The sequence below is a fragment of the Papio anubis genome, chromosome 8, assembly GCF_008728515.1.
Source record: "Papio anubis isolate 15944 chromosome 8, Panubis1.0, whole genome shotgun sequence".
In the NCBI taxonomy this organism is placed as follows: domain Eukaryota; kingdom Metazoa; phylum Chordata; class Mammalia; order Primates; family Cercopithecidae; genus Papio; species Papio anubis.
This window is the reverse complement of record NC_044983.1, coordinates 43,565,198-43,583,544: the sequence shown is the minus strand read 5'-3', so window position 1 is coordinate 43,583,544 and position 18,347 is coordinate 43,565,198. Positions and strand designations below refer to the sequence as shown.

At 47.6% G+C, this 18,347-nt stretch overlaps 1 protein-coding gene and 1 pseudogene across 2 annotated transcripts in view; one reads left to right on the top strand and one right to left on the bottom strand.

The window, feature by feature from the left end:
- ZNF606 (zinc finger protein 606) overlaps window positions 1-12,305 on the bottom strand; it is a 24,999-nt gene extending 12,694 nt beyond the window's left edge. The window contains exons 1-4 of one of the 2 annotated variants that reach the window (XM_009195490.4): window positions 11,883-12,305; window positions 10,797-10,865; window positions 10,196-10,252; window positions 9,312-9,400 (exon numbers count right to left, since the gene is read on the bottom strand). In XM_009195490.4, coding sequence (XP_009193754.2) covers window positions 9,312-9,400; window positions 10,196-10,252; window positions 10,797-10,827 — 177 coding nt within the window. In that variant the 5' untranslated portion in view covers window positions 10,828-10,865; window positions 11,883-12,305. The remainder of the gene's footprint in view (window positions 1-9,311; window positions 9,401-10,195; window positions 10,253-10,796; window positions 10,866-11,882) is intronic. The other variant, XM_021931506.2, reaches the window with a different exon arrangement.
- Window positions 11,318-18,347, top strand: LOC110741968 (annotated as a pseudogene).

The window sequence follows — 18,347 nt, the reverse complement described above, 5'->3', positions numbered from 1 at the left end:
TCTCCAACTCCTGATCTCAGGTGATCCGCCCACCTTGGCCTCCAAAAGTGCTGGGATTACAGACATGAGCCACTGCACCCAGCCTCAAGTCCTGATCTGAGCCGGCCCTCCCTGCTGAATCTTCAGTGTATCAACTTTTATTGTCTCAATTGCTTCCCCTCTACCTTCAAATGATGGGCTTAAAACCAAGAACTGCTTCTGCTCCAATAAATACCATACCCTGAAAAGTCAACTCCTGCTCACAACTCTCCAGGCTCAGCCTTACTGTACCCCACGGCAAGGACTGTCCATCCTCTTTTCCATGGCTGAACCTCACCTATGTGTCCCACATCCTCGGAGGCAAAGAATCATCCCTCCCAAAGCCTCACACCCCCCGTAGAGACGTCTCCTGCACCCTTGTCCCATTTCTTCTGTGTCTCATGTCCTCAGAGGCACAGAATCACCCCTCCTGCAGCCTCACACCCCCTGTAAAGACGTCTCCTGCACCCTTGTCCCACTGCTTCTGGCAGTCAACCTCCTCCTGCAAGGTACAGCGCACTCTCACCTTCTCTCCTTCCTTGTCGTCCGGCCTTGCCCCAGGGCAGTTCCTTCTCTGCCTTTATTATCCGTTTTCCTGTTCCTTGATAATGGAAATTTTTTCTGAATATTTGTCATTTTTGCTGATCTATATTGAAGCATTTTGGAGCAATAATTATATGAGTCTTATTTTTACCAGGCTCTCACCAAGATCTCACCAATGTCTTGTGATTGCCAAGTCCAAAGATTTATTTCTGCCTTTACCTTCTTGGTCTACGCAGCATTTAGAAGTGCTGGCCACAACCTCCCTCTATGATACCCTCCCAAACCCCATGGTCAATGACAACTTCTTGGTTTTCCTCTCACAGACTGCCCAGACCTCAGTATGCTTGACGGCTACTGTTTCTACATTTTATGGTAATGTAATTTTTTTTTAATTTAAATGTAACATGGGAGTTGGGAGCACTGGCTCATGCCTGTAATCCCAACACTTTGGGAGGCCAAGGTGGGTGGATCATTTGAGGTCAGGAGTTCAATACCAGCCTGGCCAAGATGATGAAATCCCGTCTCTACTAAAAGTACAAAAATTAGCTGGACATGGTGGAGCACTCCTGTAATCCCAGCTACTCAGAAGGCTGAGGAACGAGAATCCCTTGAACCCAGGAGGCAAAGCTGCAGTGAGCCAAGATCGCATAACTGCACTCCAGCCTGGGCGACAGAGTGAAACTCTGTCTCAAAAAATAAAAAAACAAAAAACAAAAAATAAATGTAACATGAACAGAGAAGTGCACCACACCTACGCCAGATGCACTTTCACAGAGCAACAGCACCTGGGGAGGCAGCCAGGCAGCTGTGCTGATGGCCCAGGGTGCCTCTGACCCGGTGCTTCTCTCACACATCCTAACCTCCCTGGGGTAGCACCTTCTTAGATGGCTTTGATGTTCACCTACACTAACAAGGTGCAAACCCACACCCTAACGGCTGTCCAGCTGGTAGACCAAGCCACAAATTCACTTCCCACCCCTCCCAAGACCCCAGTGGAATCATTATATGTTTAAAAATACAGGAATTAGGTCTAATAAACACAAGAGGAATGAAATTGTGAGAGCGGTTCTGCAGTCCCGAATAAAACAGTGGACAGTGGCATGACCATCAATGACTGCTCAGCCGCAGGTGAAAGGTAGACAGGGGGCTTTATAATGGAGGGGTCAGCCTGACAGTACCTGCACCCACTAACCCACCATACCTGAAAATGGGACAACCAGACACCATGTGCTCACGGATGCAAGCAGTACGAAGAACCCAGCACCACCTACGAAGTATTCTTTCTAAAAATACCAGATGAGTCTACTCAGGCCTCTAGTCCAACTACTGCTCACAGGAGACGAGGCGATGGAGGAATGTATTCAATGACATCATGAAGGCAAAAATCAGGCAAATCAATGAGACCAGTGACCTAGCTTCTTCCGCATAGGAAGCACGTGCAGTGTGTGAGCCTTGTTTGGATCCTGATTTGAACCAACCAACAACTGTAAAAAGTTATCTTAGGGACATGTAGAGAAAACAGTATGAACTGGGTATCGGGTAACATTGAGGAATTATGGGTAATTCTGCTGAGTATGATAAACGTATTATGATTTCTTCCTTAAGGGTACATCTCTCTTAGATACATACACAGAAACACTCACAGGTGAAACGATACAATTCTGAGATTTGCTTTCAAATCCTCCAGTTTAAAAAAGGTTGTGTTGGAATAGATGAAAAGAAATGCAGAAAGCAGAAAGCTGACAGCTGCTGAAGCTGGTCAACACGGGTGCTTGCAGCAGGCTGAATGACACCCCCCAAAAGATGCCCATGTCCTAATCCTAGAACCTGTGACTGTTATCTTAATGATAAAAGGAACTTTACAGATATAATTAAGAATCTTTAGTGGGGTTATCCTGGATTATCCAGGTGGTCCAATGTAATCAGCACAGTCCTCATCAGTGAGAGAGGGAGGCAGGAGTCAGAGTCACAGGAGATACGACACAAGCAGAGGTCGGAGTGATGTACTTTGCAGACGGAGGACAGGGCATGAGCCAGGAAATGGCTCATGAAAGACGACAGGACATGAGCCAGGAAGCAGTCTCCCTTGAGCCTCCAGAAGAAACACAGCCCTGCAGACCCATTTTAGACTTCCAAGCTGCAGAACAGTAGAATAAATTCATGTTGTTCTAAGCCATAAAGTCTGTGGTAGTCTATTACAATAGCAACATAAAACCAAACTAATACAGGGTTCATCTTCTACTTTGGGGTTCAAAAATCTCCTAAAAAGTTTTTTTTTTTTTAAAGAAAGTTAAAGAAATAACCCAGCCAGTGAAAAAAAATGGGGGCGTCAGCACCTTGAATTCCACTCATTCCTCCCAGAGGCAGAACAGATGAAGGTGAGGCTGACCAACTAGACTAGAGGCGATTCCAGCCCCACACTAGGAGGCACCATGGTGAAGCAGGTGCTTCCTACAAGAGGACTCTAGGAGAGGCAGGAGTGAGTCAAGCTGAGAACAGCAGGCAGAAGCCTGCAATTGAATAGCTTTGCAAGTGCCCCACCTCGCGGGCGGCACTGCCAGCAGCCATGCACTTATACCCAGGCAAAAGTCCCAGGAGCCTCCTCAGACTTCAGACTGCGGCTAAGTTCTCAGGCTGCCCAGATGTGTGGAGACCTCTTCAGTCCCACCAGATGGGGAAGAGAAGGGAGTCTGTGGCCTCACAGCTCTTCATCTATGAAACTGGAAGTACAGCTGACCGGCTGACCCTGGCCCATGCAGGCCCACGAAACCCAGGGCATGCCTCACCAGGAGGGCAGAGGGGAGTGGAAAGCACCAATCAGGAATCAGATCTACCAGCTGCAGTAGAGCAGGACTTCCAGCCTCACAGCCCTGCCCTAGACCAGATGACTCTTGGACATGAGAAACCCTTGATGCAGATCAAGAGACAACTAAGTAGCCACAAGGCCAGAGAATCCAGACAACAGCCACATTCAACTTTCAGAGAACTGTAATTCCTATTCTCAGATTCTCAGATCAGAGTGATTTCAGTATAAAGTGGGACAGGATGCTACAAGAGAGGCTGAGAGAAGAGGAAAGCCTTCACAGAGTAAGAAAAGACCAGAAGACACAGCAATTAGTTCAGGAGGCCCTAGACAGTTCCGCTGTGGTGAGAACATGATCATCACACCCCCAAACTCCGCCAAGAAAAGGACATGGAATATAAAGAGATCAGAGATACGGCAAGTTGTTCAGGAGGTCCACCACCTTAGCCCAGAAAGGGAACATAAAGGAAAAGGACAAAAGGGAAGTATTACTTTTTAAATAACACAAGACTTCTTAAAATAAGACACACAAAAACACTAGCCATAAACAAAGACAGGCACATTTGACAAAGACATACCAACATTCAAGCATCTGACTGACAAGACACCACCAGTTAAGACAAGCTACAGACTGGGAGGAGACAGTTGATATGTGACAAAGAATTAGGATTCAGAATGTGTGTGAAATACCTACATTACAGTTGGTCTCTAGAAATCCAGGGACGGGGGAAGAGAAACAAAGACAGAAGGAAATACAGACGGACAATAAAGACATCAAAAGGTACTTAGCAATCAAGAAGATGCACATTAAAGTCATGCAATATACCTTTCTGGTCCTGAGGTAAGCAAATATTTAAAAGACCTGATAATGTCAAGTGTTGACAAAAATGCAGGAAAATGGGTATTTTCTCCCAGAGTGGGGAGACTGTGAAGTAGCTTTGCCCCTTGGAGAGACATGTGGCAGCACTAGTAACATTGAAAGTATATACCTAGCCGGGCATGGTGGCTCACACCTGTAATCTCAGCACTTTGGGAGGCCGAGGCAGGTGACTCATGAGGTCAAGAGATGGAGACCATCCCAGCCAACATGGTGAAACCCCACCTCTACTAAAAATATAAAAATTAGCTGGGTGTAGTGGCATGCACCTGTAGTCCCAGCTACTCAGGAGGCTGAGGCAGGAGAATCGCTTGAACCGGGGAGGCGGAGGTTGCAGTGAGCTGAGATTGCGCCACTGCACTGCAGCCTGGGCAACAGAGCAAGACTCCATCTCAAAAAAAAAAAAAAAAAATACATACCTAAAACCAGATACAATTCTGCTTCTAGGGGTATGCCTAGATAAAAAACTACATAAACACGTGCACAAAGTAAAGCTACAGGAATGTTCACACAGCTTTGGCTGGAGCAGCAAAAACAATGGGGGAAAGAGGATTTTATAAAGCTGTCCATAAAATAAACTATGAACAGAGGTGCACTTCTCTAATGGATACACTTGGCAGCACAAAAGGAACAAGCCTGACTTCTCCGTATCTATCAACATGGATGGACGTCAAAGTTGAAAAAAGAAAACTATAGGAACATTACATGTAGAAAAAAATCACTGGGAAAAAAATAGAGTGTTTGACCAGGTGCAGTGGCTCACACCTATAATCCCAGCACTTTGGGAAGCCAAGGCAGGCAGATCACTGAGGCCAGGAATTCGAGACCAGCCTGCCCAGTATGACAAAACCCCACCTCTACTAAAAACACAAAAATTAGCCAGATATGGTGGCACACGCCTGCAATCCTAGCTACTTGGGAGGCTAAAGCACAAGAATCCTTTGAACCCGGGAGGTGGAGATTGCAGTGAGCCGAGATCACCCACTGCACTCCAGTATGGGCAACGCAGTAAGACTCTGTCTCAAAAAAAGAAAAAGACCGTCTATGTCTATATGGTTTATCATCTACGTATGCATATGAAAACGAATTAGCTGTGTACAAATTGAATCCATGAGTGGTTGCCTGAGAAATGGTGGAAAGACAGAGTACTATGTAAAAGAAGAAAAAGGTAACAAATATGACAAAACAGTAATAATTGTTCACTGATGGTGATGCCATTTGCTTCCTTTTTATACTCTTCTGTAATTATGAAATTTGTTAAAATTAAAATTAAAATAAATTTTTAAAAAATTCAGAAATGAAAAAGGGGACATTTTCAAACTGTAAGCCCCATGGGCTAAAAAGCAGGAAGAAAAAAAGAGCTGCCCCCAGCTGAATATGTAACCACGTCCTGGCCCACAAATCATGGAGGCCTCACCTCAAGGATGGTAATGGGACCGGGCACAATGGCTCATGCCTGTAATCCCAGCGTTTTGAGAGGGCAAGGCAGGCAAATCACCTGAGGTCAGAAGTTTGAGGCCAGACTGACCAATACGGTGAAACTCTGTCTCGACTAAAAATACAAAAATTAGCCGGGTGTGATGGTGCACACCTGTAATCTCAGCTACTCGGGAGGTTGAGGCATGAGAATCCCTTGAGCCCAGGAGGGGAGGCTGCATCAAGCCGAGATCGTGCCACTGCAATCCATTATGTACAACACAATGAGACTCTGCCTCAAAAATAAAAATAAATAAATGAATGGTAAGGGGACACAGTAAACACCCTTCAGCCTAGAATTGCAAAGGAAAATGCAAAACCAAAAGGCCAGAAGGAAGAGATGGTGGAAGACAGGAACCTAGTGTCACAGGCTGTGGAGATGAGAGGGACCCCTCAAGGATAGGAGAGGAAATGCAGGTTTCACTGTTGCCTGATACTGAGGTTATCACAAGGGTGCTAAAGAGAGAAGAGTTCTGCTAGAGGGAGGAGCAAACCCTTCTGGTCCACAGGTCACCCTCATGAGCTGCATCTGCATTTTCCAATTATATCCTAGGATGACTTGCAAACGTGTTTCACCCAAATTCTCATAAACATTCTTGCACACATCACTTTGTACACACGTATAAGCACTTATCTAGGCATTCTAAAGCACTTTATGGAATCTGCTAACAAACCAGCCACACATTTAAACCCTGTGAGAGTCTGAAGGAGAGAAGACCAAGGGTGCTGAGCTGGGTCTCAGATGTTTACTAACAGATCTTGCCCAACTGCTCCCCCTTCAAGGAACCTGGGGCAATTCAGATGGCTTCTATGGTAGATTTCACTGCAGAGAAGGAAAACAGAACTAGACTAGGCACATCCGCAAGTCTGACCAAGGATGAGCATGGATTATTATTGGTGTTTTATGTACATAATGTTTGTTACGTAGATATCCTAGGTGGATTGTTACAGAGGGGTTTGAATGCTTCCATATTTGGAGAGGCTGGTTGGGGTTTTTTAGATGGAATGAGATATTATCACTACAATTATTATTTTCCCCTATTTCTAGAAATAAGGGGATCTGGGCTTCTGTAGTTAAAACCTCACTATTCAACATACTTCCATGAATGGACTATTCAGATAATGAGGGATGACAGCATTTGATGTTTTCACCAGATAAATGCTTTATTTCAATAAATATTTAAACTTGGAGGGAACAACAAAGGACACAGGGTTCTTTTGCATTCCTGAAGATCTCACTTAGTTAAAAACACACAGCAGTCAAATCCAAGTTTCCCACAGGAAAAAATCCAAAGTGTGGGGAGGGGGGCCAGCCAGGAGCATGTTATCAGAAATCACAACTCTTCAGACACTGGAGGGTGTTGTTATTTTTAATTCTGTTTTATTTTCTCGGCATTAACTTGGATAATTCTCAGAAAGCCTAGCATAAATTAACAGCAGAGTGTAGCATGGTGGTTAACAGGGCTTCTTCGCAGTGTTTTATTATAGCTAACTTCTACTCCTCAGAATCTGATTCACGGGCCATCTTTCAGGCTAGCCTAGCTTCACTACTGATGCTTCTGTTTTAGGATTTAATAATGACTGTACATTGTAACAGCAGCAAACCTCATAGCTGCCCAAGTTCCGATACCAGGCAACAATCACCTTGCATCATATGGTTCAGGCGCTTCTGCTTCCCATCTCATCTGGACCAGGGATAGCAATGCTGCCAAGTGGGGACAGCATACTTATGATGTACTTCACCCACCAGATTTGAAACTGTGGGCGGTTTCATTAATATTTTTTAATTTCAGGGGGAGGCACAAAGTAGAGACATGATTTTTAAATCGTTTTATATCCAAGTATGTCACATCTGCTTGATTCATTATTTTAACTTAAAAATAAAAGACCTAAAAAAAAGTAATGAAACTGTTTTTCTTCATCTTTCATAGCAGGGAGTTAACAGGGTAAATGTAACTTTGATGAATTAGAAAAAACCAATTTTTAAAAATCTCCCATTTAGAAATACAGAGACAACTCTAAAAAACTGAAAACAGAAAGTTAAAAATGGCTGCCTCAGTCATTAAAAGAAATATTGACGCAATGCTACAACATGGGTAACTCTTGAAAACGTAAACACTATGCTAAGTGAAAAAAGCCAGACAAAAAAGGCTGTGCCATATTATGATTCCATTTTTAGGAAAGTCCAGACTAGGCAAATTCATAGAAACAGAAAGTACACTAGTGGTTGGGAGGGAGGAGGGGGACAGGGAGTGACTACTAATGGGTACAGGATTTATTTTTGGGGTGATGAAAATGTTCTAGAATTAGATACTGGTGATTGTTGCACAATTCTGTGACTATACTAAAAACCACAGAATTATAAACTTTAAAAGGATAAACTTTACAGTATGTCAGTACCATCTCAATAAAGCTATTATAAAAAATTTTTTAAGTGGTTGCATCTGGTGAGGAGGCTGGGCAGGAGGAGCGCAGAGAGATGACACCTTTCCTAAGTGACTCCATTGTCCTATTTCTCTCAGGAGCCACCCTGTCCCCATAATTACAAAGGCCCCTGCTTTGATTTCCTCATACCTCTCCTCCCTAGTTCCAAGGTCCTGGTCAGACTGAAGCCTGAAACACCAGCCTGCTTCCCACAGCCCTCCTCTTCCACAACCATCACCACATTTCGAACCCTGGTGCCCCCTGATCCCAAGACTTCTGAGGCTCTGCAGCAGGCATTCAGGGCCTGGCTGGGTTCATTCTGGCCTCTCTAGCCTAAAATCTAACTGGAGTCAGTCTCACTCAAACACTGGTCACGTAGTGTGCCTGCCACCCCCAACCCCTGTAGTGCTGCAGGAGGCCAGCCTCCCACTCACCAGGCTGTGCCCAACTGGCTGATGCATTCTTTTCACCTCTTGGCCCAGGTCTCCCAAGCAGCCTTCCCCTCACAGCAAAAGCTGACCTCACACAGACTCTGTCCCATCTCCCAACTCATCAGGTGACTGAGCTCCTCCGGGCCTATCCTACCCGTCTCAGGTTTCTCACATCCCACACTGCATGTGTGGCTCCAGGTAGGCCGTGAGATGTCCTCAGCTGAGTGAATAACCCTGGAAAAGGGTCTGGGAGCTCCTCAGGGTGGAGGCTCACACCTGTCCTTGTTCCCCTCACAGCAGGCACTGCACAGCATAAGTCTAAATCAGGTGCTAAAGACATAAGTGAAGGTGGCAAGAGAGAAGTGGGGCTGCCAGCCAAAAGGGCTGCCCCTCATGCCCCACAAGCAGCCAGGCTAGTAGGAGCTCAGCACTGTGGACAGGCGGGTCCGCAAGGCCAGGCTAGTCGGAGCTCAGCCCTGTGGACAGGCAGGTCCGCAAGGCCAGGCTTGTAGGAGCTCAGCACTGTGGACAGGCTGGTCCACAAGGCCAGCCTCCGAGCAAGGCTCCGAGGCACTAAAATCAGCCTGATTCTGCCTGCCTCCTCTCAGGAAGCATTAACTTCCAGTTGCTTCCTTTCCTACCCAAACTCCAACTGTTGTAAACTGGTGAGCCACATCAACTGGGATGACCAAGGATAACCTGGACATCACCCTTTGGGAACAGAACAGCCCCATCTCACCTGAACCTGGGCTGCTGGGAGCCCAGTGGCCCTCCTCCCCTCCTCGAGGTTCCCCTCCACGTGCCAGGCAGGATCCTGAGGACACAGAGCTAGGAAACGAGAAAAAAAGTCATGGAGGCAGCTCTCGCTGCCAGGAGCTCACCTGTCCTTCTGCGGGGCTGAGGACCAGCCCCTGCCCCTCCCCCTTGAATGAGGGAAGAGACCTACTTCCTCACTCTATAGATGAAGGAATTAGGGTTCAGAGAAGGTTAGGAAAGTACTTGAACACATGAATCTCTCATTGCCCCCACTGTGCTATTAGGTACCATCTCTGAGAAGCAGTGTCTGGTCACAACCTTCCTGGGCCTGAATCCTAAATGGCCACACATGAATTCTCATGCATCTTGAGATGTCACCATCACCTTATTGCTCACTAGTTTTCTGATCCCTCCTTGCTCCAACTCTGCACACAGACAGATCTGGACCTCCTGCCCTAAAGCCCCACCTGTTCCCCATTCTTTTTTTTTTTTAAGATGGAGTCTGGCTCTGTCACCCAGGCTGAACTGCAGTGGCGCGATCTCAGCTCACTGCAAGCTCTGCCTCCCAGGTTCACGCCATTCTCCTGTCTCAGCCTCCCGAGTAGCTGGGACTACAGGCGCCCGCCACCTTGCCCAGCTAACTTTTTGTATATTTAGTAGAGACGGGGTTTCAGCGTGTTAGCCAGGATGGTCTCGATCTCCTGACCTTGTGGTCTGCCCGCCTTGGCCTCCCAAAGTGCTGGGATTACAGGCGTGAGCCACCGTGCCCAGCCCACCTGGTCCCCATTCTAATCTCCAGCTGTGGCAGAGCACTACAGCGAGAGGCCACAATATGGCAGCCCACAGCTGACCGGGCTCTTGACTCACCCCAGGAGGCCCATGGGTCAACAGCCGTCATCCCCCAAGACTGGTCCGTAAGGGCACCTGCACAGAAGGATCAGGTTAGGACTGTGACACCAAACCTAGTGATTCGAGGCGACAAAATACAAGAGGAGACTGACTTGCTAATGGGCGCTACAAAATTCCATAAACAGAGCCCAAAGGCGTGTAAAAAAATCCAACATAAGCTGGATTCACACAGGCAATGCACAGGTGAGTCGCTATTACTTAACACTGTTTTAAAGTTACCGACCAATGCTATATAAGTAAAAACAACAAAGGTAAAAATATATATGGGAGCAGTAGAGACAATATTTTCTTATATGTATTACTGTTGTTTAGGAAACCTCATAAACCACCAGAAAATCTCTTAAAACTAATGACACCTCTCAGGAGATGACTATAAAGCACATAAAAGTTAGTGTCTTTTATGCCAACAATTTTCCTCCTTTACCACCAATCAGTTCTAATTTTGTACCAAGATAGACCCCCTTCCATCCTCAAAAGTCCTCAGCCCGTCCCAGCTCTGACCCATGACTGCAGCAGCTAATGTTAGGGGAGGCCCAGAAGAAACACAATTTGGACTCACCCCAGGAGGCCCATGGGTTGATGGCTGCCATCCTGAGGACACCTGCTCAGGAACACTGCAAATTTCAACCTAGTGACAAAAGTGAAAAAAGACAAAACTAGTCCTTTCTCATAGAAAACCAAGTGGGAACAAAGAAGGGAATCCATCCACAGAAGCGACAAAAAAACTTGTAAGGAGCATCATCAGAAAAGAGAATTTACATGTCAAAAAAGTAACAATTCCTGGAGAGAAATGAAGGGTAATTTGCATAAGCTGGAAAAAAGCATGATCCTGATAGAGAGGGTACAAATTTGTCAGCCATTCCCAAGAGACAGCCAGTCACAACACAAATGGAACTTTTGGATTGACAACAATTATTGTAAAATCAACTTGCAATCCTCATATATTAGTGGTTGCCTAGAGCTGGGGGAAAAATGAAATGGGGAGTGACTGCTTAATGGGAACAAGGGTTTCTTTGTGGGGTGATGAAATGTTCTAAAATTAGATAATGGGGATGGTTGCACAATTTTATTAATATACAATAAAACCAGTGAATTACACACTTTAAAGTAGTTAAAGTGGTGAACGTTATGCAAATTTAATCCCACCTCCAAAAGAAATTCACGTCCAAGATTTACTAAGCCTAAGCTTGTGTGTGTGTGGAGGACTTAGGGATGGGCCTGGCGCCCAGACCCCTAACTCCTCAGGTTCCAGATCTTTGTAAAAGTCAGCAACCTCTCGAATGGATTCCTGGGTATGTGTATAAAGCACTAGAACACACAGTGGGCCTCAGGAGCACCGGAATCAGCGCGAAAACGCAGAATGCAAACCGTATTTTGCACCGTTATTTGCAACTTGACAGTGACCGCCACCGTCACTGCATGTTTAAGGGAACCCGGAGCTGTTTCCAACCCAGGTCTGACGTCCTTCACAGTGCTTTGTGTGAACTGGCAGGGGGAGAAACGCCGGCTGGGGAATGAACGGGGTTATTCGTCCCATCAATGGCCTCAGAAGCATCCTTATCACCTGCTTCCAGAGCTCCCGACCCAAATTTCCTCCGCAAGACCGACGCGGCCGCGACGCTGCAGAAGCTCGTCCCGGCCTCACCTGGCTTGCAGCCGCCGGTCCCCCTTGAAAGCGGCGCAGCAGGCTCGGGGTCGCCTCGCCTGGGGCGTTTGGCTTTTGTCCCGCGCCGAGGTCCGGCCCAGCAGTGCGCTTGGGAGCTCCAGGAGCGGCCTCCGGGACAAAGGCGCGCGGAGCCGACGTGCAGAGTTCACCCAGGCCCGTCCGGCCAGACAAGGAAGAGCGCCCGGAGGCGGGAGGCCGGATGCAGGCTGCTGGCTGGAGAGCCGAAGGCAACGAGGGCGCAAAGCCGGCGCGGAAAGGGCAGGCGCAGGACCCGCCCTGGCGCCGCCTTTCCCCGCCGGCTCTCCCGACCCCCGAGCCCCGCAGCTACCGCAGCCCTACAGCCCGAGCAAAGGCCTCGCCTCAGCCGCGGACAATGGCGGCTGCTCCCCCGGCTTCGACCGGGGCGCGCCGCGGGGTCTTCTGGGAGCTGGAGTTCCAGGCGGGCACTTCCGGCGTCGGGCAGCTGCGCCGCCATGACGGCTGCGTCGGCCGCCCCGCCTCGCACCGCCCTACTTGGGCGGGGTAGGGACCATTCTGGCAGCTGCGTCGAAGCCGGCGGCAGGGTGGACTTCGTTGTCCCGGCCCGAGACCACCCTCTTCCACCGCCGCCTCCCACTGCAAAAGGGCCTGGGTAAGTCGCGGCGCCGCGGGCCTCAGTTTGCCCGTCCGCAGAATGGCGCCTCGTGATCCCGGGTTTCCCGGGAGGAGCTCGGCGAGTTCTCAGCGCTCTCGAGGGATCCTTCCATTTGGCGTTCGCAAGATTGTGAGAAAGTGGCTGCTGTTATTCTCTTTATTTAAGATAAGGAACCTAATTCGAGGTACCCCTCTCTGTGAAGCCCCACGGCTGAGAACGTCAGGGCTCGTTCCCAGGTCTCTTTCCAGAGGCCAGGCTTTATGGGAGCATGGATTACCAGCGACGCATCCTGTGAGTTTTCCTGTATCAATATGTATGGAGCAGTTCGGGCGCGGTGGCTCATTCCTGTAATCTCAGCATTTTGGGAAGCTGTGGCGGGAGGATCGATTGAGTTCAGGAGTTTGACACCACCCTGGGCAACATAGTGAGACCCCATCTCTACAAAAAAAAAAAACACAAAAATTAGCCCGGTGTGATGGCGCGCGCCTGTAGTCTACTACAGAAGGCTGCGGTGGAAGGATTGCTTGAGCTCGGGAGGTCAAGGTTGCAGTGAGCTAGGATCGCACCACTGCACTTCAGCCTGGGCAACAGAGCAAGACCTGGCCTTAAGGAAAAAAAATAGGCCGGGCGCGATGGCTCACGCTTGTAATCCCAACACGTTGGGAGGCCAAGGCAGGTGGATCGCCTGAGGTCAGGAGTTCGAGACCAGTCTGGCCAACATGATGAAACCTCGTCTCTACTAAGAATACCAAAAATTAGCCGGGTGTGGTGGCGGGCACCTGTACCCAGCTACTCGGGAGGCTGAGGCAGGAGAATCGCTTGAACCCGGGAGGCGGAGGCTGCAGTGAGCTGATATTGTGCCATTGCACTCCACCCTGGGCAACAAGAGCAAAATTCCATCTAAAAAAAAAAAAAAATGTATACATACATACACACACATATGGAGAGGCGCTGGGAAATAGAGCAGGGAGCACGGCTAAGGACTCTGCCTTGGCGGCTGCCATTAAAAAACACAAACGAGGCTAAAAATGAAGGAGCCTGAGGTGCTGACCCCCAGCCTGATCCTGGAGGATCCCCTTGGCAAAGCCCATGGACGCCCCTTTGGGATCCTCACAGAGCCGCCTCCTCACCTCTGTTAAGGATGACTCTAGGCCGGGCGCGGTGGCTCAAGCCTGTAATCCCAGCACTTTGGGAGGCCGAGACGGGCGGGCACAAGGTCAGGAGATGGAGACCATTCTGGCTAACACGGTGAAACTCAGGCTCTACTGAAAAATACAAAAAAAAATTAGCCGGGCGAGGTGGCGGACGCCTGTAGTCCCAACTACTTGGGAGGCTGAGGTAGGATAATGGCATAAACCCAGGAGGCGGAGCTTGCAGTGAGCTGAGATCCGGCCACTGCACTCCAGCCTGGGCGACCGAGCAAGACTCCGTCTCAAAAAAAAAAAAAAAAAAAAAAAAGGATGACTCTAGCCCAGAGCTCCCTTGCTCACTCCCCTCCCCATACCCAGTCCCTGTGCTCCTCACTCTCCTCGTCTATTTTGTCCACCCTCATTCCCACTGCTCCTAGGGTCTGATCTGGGCTGGTTGTCTTCCCTCACTCAGCACCTCAGTGAGAGACCCACTTTTCATGCACCCACTGCTTGCTGCTTGCACATTTTTACTTATTATTTTGGTTTGGTTTTTTTTTTGGTCCGAGTTTTGCTTTTGTTGCCCAGGCTGGAGTGCAATGGCGTGATCTCGGCTCACTGCAACCTCTGCCTCCCAGGTTCAAGCGATTCTCCTGCCTCAGCCTCCCAAGTAGCTGGGATTACAGGCGTCTGCCACCACGCCCAGCAAATTTTTTGTATTTTTAGTAGAGATGGGGTTTCATCATGTTGGCCAGGCTGGTCTCATACTCCTGACCTCAGGTGGTCCACCGCCTCGGTCACTCAAAGTGCTGGGATTACTGGTGTGAGCCACTGTACCCAGCCTATTTATTGAGACAGGATGTTGTTGAGGCTAGAGTGCAGTGGGGCCATCTTGGCTCACTGCAACCATGACCTCCCAGGCTGAAATGACCCTCCCACCTCAGCCCCCAGAGTAGCAGGGACTATAGATGCCTGCCACCACGCCCAGCTAACTTTTGTATTTTTTGTAGAGACAGGGTTTTGCCACATTGCCCAGGCTGCTCTCAAACTCCTAGGCTCAAGTGATCTTCCCACGTCAGCCTCCCAAAGTGCTGAAGTTACAGGAGTGAGCCACCACACCCAGCATTTGTTTTTTCCTTGCACGTTCATTGAGCACCTACCCTGTGATAGGTGTGGAGGTGTTCAAGACGAGACTTGTTTGTGGCCTGTGAGGATCCACACCTTCAGAGGATGACAGGGAAGAAATGTGGTAAAAGTGGCTCAGGAGTGGGGTGTGTGTTTGTGTGTGTGTGCATGGGTTTCAGAGAAGCAAAGGATCAGCTCTATTAGAAAGGGGAGAGGTGGCCCCAGATCAGGTGTTGACTGATGCAGGACATTTACACTCGATATGGAACAAATGGAAGAGGTTGTCTAGACAAAGGAAAGAGTGTGTGCAAAGGCTTAGGAGCATGTTAGGAGATAAGTAACTGGCTTAAAGTTGCTGGAATGGAGAGTGTCAGAGAGCAACAAAAGTGGGAGGAGAAATAGGAGTGACGAGAGATACAGCTTTTATAATGAAGTTACAGAGACCCATTGAAAGATTTTAGGCAAGGAAGTAGTGAGGTTACATGTGAATTTTAACAAATCAGGCAGCTAATATAAAGAAGGGACTGGGCCAGGCGCAGTGGCTCATGCCTGTAATCCCAGCACTTTGGAAGGCCAAGGCCAGCAGATCACCTGAGGTCAGGAGTTCAAGACCAGCCTGGCCAACATGGTGAAACCTCGTCTCTACAAAAATACAAAAATTAGCCGACCATGATGGTGGATGCCTGTAATCCCAGCTACTCGGGAGGCTGAGTTGGGAGAATCGCTTGAACCCAGGAGGTGGAGGTGGCAGTGAGCCAAGATCAAGCCATTGCACTCCAGCACGCCAGCCTGGGCAACAGAGCGATCCTCTGTCTCAAAAAAAAAAAGAAGGGACTGAGGGACTGTAGGTGGTGATACCAAAGGCAGCATGACCATTTAGGAAGCTGAACTTGAGTGAGCAGTGGGCAAGAGAGATCTTGAAGATATTTCCACTGGTAATGGAGGATCATTTTAAAAAGCAGGCCTGTGGGTTGAGCTTTTGTTGTTGGGTGGTGTTGGCACTCACTGTGGGTGGGCAAAGGGGAGTAGCCCTTTCAGAGGAAGAGGGAAAGTTCAAGTAGAACAGGCTGAATTCAAGGGAGAGGACTAAGAAAGAGGTAAGATGGAAGGGGCAAGGTATTGGGACAGGCCCCAGCTGGCAGGAAGGTGAACCTAGGCAGAGTGGGCACTGAGAGGAAAGCAATCTATGGATGATATAGCCACAATTTCCATCTCAGGCTCAAGCAGAGAAAGAGACGCTGGAGAAGGAAGAGTGACAGAAGTAAGAGGAGTATCTCTCCGCTTCCACTCCAGCCCCCTGCAGCTCATCCTCCAGCAGGCAGCCAAGTGCACTTTTAGGATCTCACATCAGGTCCTTGCCTCACATTCTGCACTGACTTCCCAAGTAGTTAGAGTAAAATCCAAACTCCAACTCTCAGCTTAGAAAACTCAGCAGGACTGGCCTCTGTCCACACCCCACCTCAGTCCCCCCACCTCTGTCCACACCCCACCTCAGTCCCTCAAGCTCATCTCCTGTCACTCCTGCCGACTCCAGCCATTCCTCAAACAGGGTAAGCCCATTCCTGCTTCAAGGCCTTTATAGGTATTGTTTCCTCTTCTGGAATCTTCTTCCTTGTACAGCCACAGGGTTTTCTTTTCTTCATTCAGATTTCAGCACAGATGTCACATTCTGATAACAGCCAGCTGTGACTCATCCTCCCTAATTCTCAGTCACATTACCCTCTTTTTATTTTCTTCATATCAATATGTAAAGTCATAACTGATTATCTCGTATAGAAGCTAAGTTTTATGATAGGCAATCACCTAATACCTGCTACACAAACCTCAATGTTCATATAAGACTAGAATTCACATTCTAAAGAGAGATAAGGTAGCTCTGTTCACTTTTGAGAGAGCACTCAAATGAGAGAGATACCTTTGACCTAAAGGTGTCAGGAAACCGATGAAGAAAAACACCCCTGCTATGTTTTGAATGTTTTTATCCCCTCCAAAATTCATGTTGAAACTTAATCCCCAGTGCAGTCGTGTTGGGAGGCAGGGTCTAATGGGATTTATGTCGGTCATGAGGCTCTGCTGTCATGAATGGATTAATGTTGTAAACCAAAAAATAAAATTATAAGCACCCCCCCCAAACTATATGACTAGACCTCGGCCAAGGGCATTCCAAAGGTAACCTGAAAAATGAGTTTGGGCCATGATGGGAAGCAGAAGCTGGACTTGCTTCATTATACCCTCCTCCCTTCTGGAATTAGTGATGGAACAGACTCTTTAAGTCTGATAAGAAACATTTACAGTCTGTTATCTCTGGAGGTTTCATCTGCATGATAAAACCTTGAGCTCCACAACCCCAGACATTCCTTTCTATTGACAATAACTCTTTAAATCAATTGCCAATCAGAAATCTTAAATCTGCCTATAACCTGGAAACTCTCTGTACCATTGTACATCTTATATGTATTGATTGATGTCTCATGTCTCCCTAAAATGTATAAAACCAAGCTGTACCCTAACCACCCTGGGCATGTCCTCAGGATCTCCTGAGAGCTGTGTCAGGGGCCATTGGTCACCATATTTGGCTCAGAGTAAATCTCTTCAAATATTTTACAGAGTTTGACTCTTCATCAACAATGCCATTGTAAAAGGCTCATGAAGAGATTCTGCATGTACTTGCATGCTCTTTCTCTCTTTCTCTTTCTCTCTCTCTTTCTCTTTCTTTCTCTCCCCCCACCCCTACCCCTCCACCACCCTGCCCTTTTTACTTCTGTCATGTGAGAATGCAGTCTCTGTCCTTTACCTTCTGTCCTGTGAGGATGCAGTGTCCAAGGCACCATCTTGAAATCATCATCGCCAAATATGTCAGCACCTTGATGTTGGACTTCCCAGCCTCCAGACCGGAAGGCAGTACATTTCTTTGTAAATTACACAGTCTCAGGTATTCTGTTATAGCAGCGCAAATGGACTAAGACAACTCCTGAGATAGGAAGGGGTGAGGTAAATGTAATCAGAGTTGGGGTTTTAGATCTTAGTCCAGTAAAGGAGCTGGAACTGTTCTGTATAAACAAAGGGCAAGGTAATCGCTACATAGATTCTTTTTTTATTATTGCTGATTCTTATCCTAAAATAAAGGATGTTGCCACTATACATCCACTAGAATGACCAAAAATAAAAATACTGACAGCATCAAATGGGACGACATGGTGCCAACTGGAATTCTCATACCCTGCTGATGGGAGTATAATGTGGTATAGTCACTTTGGGAAAAAGTTTGACAATTTCTTATAAAATTATACATAAACCCGTACTATGATCTAGAGATTCTACTCCTGTTTGTTCAAAAGAAAGGAAAATATCTGCTAAAAAGATATGTACAAGAGTGCTCACAGTGGCATTATTTATGACAGTCCAAACCAGGAGATAATCCAAATGTCTTGTTACCAAGAGAATAGATAAAGAAATTTTGATACGTCAGTTTAATGGATTACTACTTAGCAATAAAAATAATTAGCCACGCCGGGTGCAGTGGCTCACGCCTGTAATCCCAGCACTTTGGGAGGCTGA